At 44.4% G+C, this 7,591-nt stretch overlaps 1 protein-coding gene across 1 annotated transcript in view; it reads left to right on the plus strand.

Annotated features, from left to right (window-relative positions):
* The window catches only part of araf (A-Raf proto-oncogene, serine/threonine kinase), a 34,567-nt gene extending 29,002 nt beyond the window's left edge, over positions 1-5,565 (plus strand). Inside the window, exons 12-16 of the mRNA XM_037679948.1 lie at positions 190-236; positions 698-816; positions 3,908-4,039; positions 4,455-4,589; positions 4,762-5,565. Of these exons, the coding sequence (XP_037535876.1) occupies positions 190-236; positions 698-816; positions 3,908-4,039; positions 4,455-4,589; positions 4,762-4,902 (574 nt within the window). The 3' untranslated portion in view covers positions 4,903-5,565. The remainder of the gene's footprint in view (positions 1-189; positions 237-697; positions 817-3,907; positions 4,040-4,454; positions 4,590-4,761) is intronic.
* The last annotated feature ends 2,026 nt before the right edge of the window (positions 5,566-7,591 follow it).

Genomic DNA, 7,591 nt, shown 5'->3' on the forward strand with positions numbered 1-7,591 from the left:
GGTATGAGGTGCTCAGACAGATGTTCTGTCAGGGTATGAGGTGCTCAAACAGATGTTCTGTCAGGGTATGATTAGGTGAAAGTACACATTGACTCAGAGCCTTTTCTCAAACGTGCACTAAATGCCGTCATAGTTGCTCCAAATATGATTTTGATGTAATTTCTGTTCTTCTTTGTGCTTCCCCTGCAGTTACCTTCATGCCAAGAACATAATTCATCGAGATCTGAAGTCAAACAGTATCCTTTTGTTTCAAAGCATGTTTGTGTGAGAGAGTTGGGTCTGACCTGTTTTATATTTAACCAATAACCACAGATGTGCAGAGTTTATCAGTTTCTAAAGGCCGAACCACAAACTGAGCATGTGCTCTTTGTAGGCAGAGGTTCATACAGCACAGTACTTACACTGTATTAAGTTTATTGTACGTATTTAAAGAAAAAACATTGTTTTAGATTAATTCTGAATTTCAGGAATGGTGAATAAAAGTAGTGTTTTCTGTAAATGTGTAAAATCACAACAATCCACAAACGAATATAAAAATGGTTTTTGCTTAAGGTTTTGTTAAATTGCAGAGTTTTGCTTTTAAGAAAGTTCCTGTGCATTGTGGGTAGTTTCCTCTCTGCCCCTCTCACTTCTTCTAGGTTCCATGTGAGCGAGTGCTCAGCAGTCTGATAAAACTCTTCCTGAGCTTTGCTCTCAGATATTTTTCTCCACGAGGGCTGGACCGTTAAGATCGGTGACTTCGGCTTGGCTACGGTGAAGTCTCGGTGGAGTGGCTCTCAACAAGTAGAGCAGCCCAGCGGCTCCATCCTCTGGATGGTAAACTTTCCATAAACCTGTCTCGAGCAACGCTGTGGACATAACTTAGCTTCACAAGTAGGCGCACAAGCTAAGGTTCACAAGCGTGCAAGGTTCACAAATGCAACAACAGTTGTTCAAATGTGCACATTTCAAAATGCACATGTAGGAACGTGCACAAATCACCTTCCGAGGACGGATCAACTTGCTTGTGAATGTTACTTTTGAGGCCTTCTTACCCCTCCAGATTCACAAAGGTAACGCTGCGTTCAAGGCTGGTGGAAAGCTGGGACATCTGAGTGTTACCAGATTTACTGGGTTACTGGGAAAAGACCAGTTTCTAACTTGGTACAGTAGCTCATAACCCCTGTATTAATAAAATCCATACATTTACGTTACTGGAGTCAAATATTAATTTTGTGAAAATATACAACCTTAAGCGAGCAGGTTATTCTTCATGTCAAAGTCTTAATTTATTTATAAAGCACATTTAAAAACAACAGATTATTACCAAAGTACTGAACAATAAAATAAAAAGGCAGAGATTCAAAGAAAAAAAAAGAAAAAATTTAATTGAAAACCTCAGAAGAAAATAAACAGAACAATAAAATACTAAAATGACTAGTCAGTGAGAACAGGTGTGTTTTTAAAAGGCATTTTAAAAACAGGAAGTGAAGTGGCCTGTCTAATGTTGGGGGCAGATTATTAAAGGTTTAGGAAGCACACCTGAACAAGCCCCATCTCTGAGCTTCAACCTGGTTTTTGGGACAACCAAATGTGTGAACTCTGTTTTGTACTGAACTTCATACCATACCACTTTATTTATAAAGCACTTAAAACAGCAACAAGGCCAACCAAAGTGCCGTACAGACAGAACAACCGGTAACGCACAAAGCAAAATACAAAATGAGGTAAATCAGAATATAGACATAAAAACGATGCAGATAATGACGACTAACCAGTGTGGAGCATACAGGATCAAAACACAGATCCTCTGGTGTTGAAAGCTACTGAATAGTAGTGAGTTTTTAAACGGGACTTGAAAACCGAGAGGGAGGGGGTCAGTCTGACAAGCAGAGGTAACTCATTCCAAAGTCTTGGTCCTGCTACAGAGAAGGCCCTGTCACCTCTGCGCTTACTTAACTTCATGTTATTGTTGCGTAATGTACAACGTGTTAAGTGCTTACACACACAGTCTTTGTTGTTTTATCTTAGTTTAATCATTCCAGTAATGATGTACATTTTGAGTTTCTGCACAGTAACAGATGAACATGTTGTCATTGAACCATGTAACCAGTAACTGATGGGAACATCTCTGTGGTCTGAAGCTGGTGTCTCACCAAGCTGCCACTGATTGTAACAAACTGAGAACGTGCTCATTTTTTAATTTTATTCATTCTTTAACATTTGTCTGGGTTTTCACTGTTGCACAACAGTTTTGTGACTGTCCAGTGGCAGTTTTCAATTGTCAGAAATGTTCTGTTTTGTCACAAGCATGTTGTGAATGCTGTGCGACTGATGCTCAGCGCAGCAAAGTTTGTCTCTGGGAGTGTTTGTGGCAAATGCAAAAATGTCAAGTTATAGCAATTTTAAGTGAAAATTTGCACATTTATTCTTTATCAGTCTTTTTATTTATTTATTTTTTTTATTTTTTTCAGAACACACACACGGAGAAAAAAAAAATCTAAAGCATACAACAAAATCCCCTCCCACCCAACACCGGATCAGCCACACAGACACTAACGCATTACACAGGCACTGACATGCTCTCAGTATAAGACATAAAAGACTGTCAAATGTCCCAGAACTTCTCAACAGAACCTTCCAGGGTATTATCTGATCTTTTCAAGATGAACATGATACATGACTTCTCTTATTCAGTGTTCATGTGCTGGGAGATGTGGATCACAAGTCTCCTGGCTAGAAGAGAGCTATAAACAATCCTATTCCTCTCACACTTACTGAAGGATGTATCCACAGGGACCACTCCAAACAGTGAGATGAACGGTGATGGGCAAACAGTTTTTCCACATATCTCAGAGAACGTGTCAAAAAAAGATTGAAGGTCTGCAGTTTGGGACAAGTCCAGAATGTGTGCAAGAGTGTAGCTGGAGTTTACATTTACATGCTGGGTCCAGGTTGGCTTTGATTTTGAACGGCTTGTCTTTGGACAAGTGCAGCCGGTGCACCACCTTGAAATGAATTACGTGTCTCAGGCAGATTGAGGATAAATGCTTTTTTTTTTTTTTTTTCATTCACCCTTTATTTAAATGGGCTAATCCCATTGAGCCACAAGGACTCATTTACAAGAGACCTGGACTTTAACAAAGAGTGTTGACAACAATAGGCAATCACAAATGAGTCATACACATTAACTAATTATTTTTATTTATTTTTTACAATTGAAAACAAAATGATAATTAAAAGGAAAAAGAAATTAGCAAAAAAAACCAGCTAGATTACGAGGCGGTGTAGAAAACTTAAAACAGGAACATGTCTGCGTTGGTTCTTGTCAGGATATTAACAGATGTTTAAAGCTACTTAGAGAGGTCAAAGGTCGAGAGCTCACTTTTTTTTGCAAGATGTTCCAGGAAACAGGAGCTGAGTAGGAGAAGGCCTATTTGTCTAGTTCAGTCCGCACTGAGGGAACACTGCAGGTAATAAAGTCCTGAGAGCGCACGCTGTAGCTGCACTCATGTAGGAGGAGATGTATGAAGGCAGCAGATCAAGAAGTGATTTAAAGATGAAAATGTACCAGTGGGAGAGTCTGCGTGCAGTTAATGATAAATAATAATAGGATAAGAGAATAAATGTTATTAATGATCTTCCACCAGGTTGAGTCAAGTATGGACTCCTCCAAGTCCTTTGCCCGTTTCAGTGTAAGAGTCCAAACTGGTCTCATGGTATGGAAAAAAAAAAGCATGTTTTATGACAGATGTGTTGCATTAGTCACAAACAGTTGCAGAGCAGTGAGACTGTTTGTTGTTGGAATATTTTCATTCAGCTTTCAGATGTTTAACAAATGTAAGTTCATCACGCTCAGGACTTGAGCCAGCTGAATCTAGGTAGTAAAGTTTCATTGTGAACTTCTGTTTCTCATGTCTCCCCCAAGGCTCCAGAGGTGATCCGAATGCAGGACAGCAACCCGTACACGTTCCAGTCAGATGTGTACGGTTATGGAGTGGTTCTGTATGAGCTGATGTCTGGAACTCTGCCTTACTCCAACATCAACAACAGAGATCAGGTGGGATCATCACTGTGATGATGTCATGCAGCCAGAAGATGACTCGCTTTCCAAGCTTTGGGAATACTTTATAATCCAACATTGGTGTCATGTAGTAACTGAGACGTGTGGCTCCAGCGTATCACACAACAAAGGTCACGTGCTGACCGAGGCACTGGCTTTGTCAGATAAATAAACGGGGGGGGGGGGGGTCACAGTCTAGATGGTCATAAACACATTTTAAATTACAGCATTGTTTGTGTATTTAATGTAAGAACCTTAAAATGATGTCACTTTGACAGCATTTGCTCTGTTGCAGAGTTTAATGTCTGCTGTTTTGGAAATATAACGTGATCATTCTGCTTCATGGTTCAGACCTGATGTGATGTTTCACTGACGGATCAGTCCGTAACGTCTCGTCTGTGTTCCTCTTCAGATTATCTTCATGGTTGGTCGTGGGTTTTTATCTCCAGACCTCAGTAAACTGTACAGCACCTCGCCCAAGTCAATGAAACGACTCATCATCGAGTGTCTGAAGTACAAACGTGATGAGAGGCCTCTGTTTCCACAGGTGTGTAGTCTGGAGGCACCACAGGAGACCTGTCAGGACGAGCTGCAGCTGCAGTTGATGTGCTAGTAGCTGAGAGTCGTTCAGCACGTCCAGACCCCGTTGACTGTGTGTGAACCGTTTCGTGGATCCAGTCAGCCTAACCTTGTTCCTGTTTTTGCTTCTGGTCCATCAGATCCTCGTAGCCATCGAGCAGGTCCAAGACCTAATGCCAAAAATCGAGCGGAGTCGCTCAGAGCCGTCTCTCCACCGGGCTGTCCACGCCGAAGACCTGAACCCTCTCCTGTTCCAAACCACCCGGCTATTGCCCCTTTAAGCCCCACAGCGCGGGCCCTCAGACATTCACCATGTGTAACTGCAGCTGGCTGCCATGGCCAACCCCCTTCCACCCCCTCCACCCTGCAGAGCCCAGGAGGAGCAGCACTCAGTAACAAACTGCAGACGTGACGTTGGACCTGGTTTTCCTTCCTACAAGTGGCAGACGGCTGTCTGTCAAAGGACCGGATGCTCACCAGGGTCTGACGACTGATGTGACAGGTTGACGTTAGACTCTGACTCACAGGGAGGTGGGTCATCTTTGTGGAGGCGACGATGAAAAGCACGTGTTTTGCACATTTTGGTTCAGCAAATCTTGTGTTGCCTGTTTTCAGCAGTAAAATCAGATTGCCAAAACATGAAAGCAGTTCCTCGGCTGTGAAGCTGGGGCTGCTGGTTCAGACCCCGGGGTCAGCTTGTTGTCATCTGTTCAGATTAACAAAACTAAAAACAGGCCAGAACACGAGAAGGCTGGAGAGGAAGCCTAGACCTGGTCAGGAACAGGCTGGAGAGAACCTACAACTTACACATTACTGTTGTGAAACCTTCTTGCTAAGGATTAAAACCAAACGCGTAGTTTTATCTTTTTTACCTGTTAACCTTTGACCCTCAGAGGTCTGTGTTATCAGGGCTTCAGGTGGGCCGGGGGTCACTGCTGCTGAAAGGACAGACGGGTCCAGATGATTAGATGCTCCAGTTGAAATGGTTTCAGTGAAATCGTGTTGAAGACGCTGTTGACCACTGAGACAGCGCTCATTAACCTTCACATGGAACCAGCCCCTGCTTCACTTTCAGTTCTGAGGTGAGTTCAGACCATGGTCTTTGTGAGGGTTGGGTCTTTCACTGGGCTGAAACTGGACGTTTGTTGGGAGACTCAAAGGCGTGTTCATTTCTTCTCCTGGAGGTCTGAGCGTGAGGAGCAGGGAGCGCTGCAGCAACTCTTCAAGGGTGTGCATCTACTGTATGTTGAGAGCTTGTTGCACAAACTTTGAAAGTTCAGACGACACACTGAACGACTGCAGCTCCCACGAGGAAGCTGAGCACCACCACAGACCTTTGTTGATGTGGGGGTGGATGTGCTCCCACAGTCGGCTCTGAGTCCAGTCTGAGCTCAACATGAACACAGTTCACCGTGCGTGGACTCTACTTTCCTTTTCCTTACAAACTACTAACATTTTAGCTGTTTTTAAAGAAAAGTCCCGACACTTTCCATCACTTTTGTTTCCTACAATGTCTTTTTTGTTCCAGATGTTCCCTGAAACATGTGGCTGTTGAGCAGTGCTGATGTGGGATGTCTGTTTGTTAGCGCTCAGATTTTGGGAGTGAAGAGAACTGAGGTTGCAACATGTGTCAGCCTCGGACAGTGAACTGCTGTGATTGTCCATCAGTCCAACAGCTGCAGACGCTCCTCTTGTTGGATCCGTGTCTGAGTCATGTTTGAGGACAGTCAGACATGCATCTGTGACGGAGAGGTTCCTGCACGTTCTGAAGGTTGAGTCTGCTGCAGGTTCATCGTTCTGGTTCCTTGCCGCCGTTGTTGCTGCGGGTCCTTGATGCTGGTCCAGGTGTTGGTTCAACACAGTTCCTGCTGGGAACAAACCTGTCGGAGGCTGGTGTCACGCTGCAGTGTGGAACCAAACACCTGTTTTACTCACTGTCCCACAATGCCTTTGGGCTGCTCCACTCACAGGGATACTGCTTCACCTCATGTCTCCACCCCCATCTTGGATTTGTTCTGCTCAGTACACTCTAGAAATGAAGATGGCCAGATGTGGATGTGCTTCATTAATTATTATTTATCACCGGCGTGATTGTTAGACCTGGACCCTGGATGTGTTCTGTCAGAGGAGAACATCTGCAGATGTTCTGCAGACGCCAACAGAAAATGTATCGTGCATTTTCACTTAGTTTTTACATGTTTTAAATGAAGCTAGATGACTGTAAGCCTCTGCAACTTGTGGTGAAATGAACCACCACCAACGTTTCAACACTTGAGACGCCCTCGTGTTCGCCAACTGGTCTCAACCCAGATGGACCTGAAGGTCCAGTCAGTAGCTGCACCAGAACCACCAGCCCTGTCATGTTAAAGTCTGTACAGGTGCAGTAAACCATCAAAGTGTGCTGAGTTCAGGTCTTTTAAATTGGACCTTAGATATGGGTCAGGACCAGTAGTGCCCCCTGCAGGACCACAGCTCCAACTGCAGACTGATCTCTGACCCGGTCTGAGCAGGGCTGTACAAACAACAATAATAATAATAATAATAATGTGTATGTGTTGTCATCGTGTGTTCACATGCAATGACGACATTGACTCTCTGCATTTAACCCATCCACCACCAGGTGGAGCAGTGGGCAGCTGTGGAAAGCACCGGGGAGCAACTGGTGGTGATGTGTCCTGCTCAGAGACACCATGAGATGTGCAGTGACTGGGGATCGAACCCGGGACCTTCAGGTCTTGAGCCAGCTGCCCTGCCCCTACACCATCTCGTGTGCATGGTCAGCTGGAGCTTCTGAACACGTTACAGTGTAAAAACCTCATCCTTGACCCGAACAGGATCAGTGTGGCACCACACAATGTTCCTCCATTCAGCAGCTGAAGGTCTGAGGCCTCCCAGCGCCTGAAGGTCTGAGGCCTCCCAGCGCCTGAAGGTCTGAGGCCTCCCAGCAGCTGAAGGTCTGAGGCCTCCCAG

This window comes from Nematolebias whitei, chromosome 8 (assembly GCF_014905685.2).
Source record: "Nematolebias whitei isolate Nwh7 chromosome 8, NemWhi1, whole genome shotgun sequence".
NCBI classification, from domain to species: domain Eukaryota; kingdom Metazoa; phylum Chordata; class Actinopteri; order Cyprinodontiformes; family Rivulidae; genus Nematolebias; species Nematolebias whitei.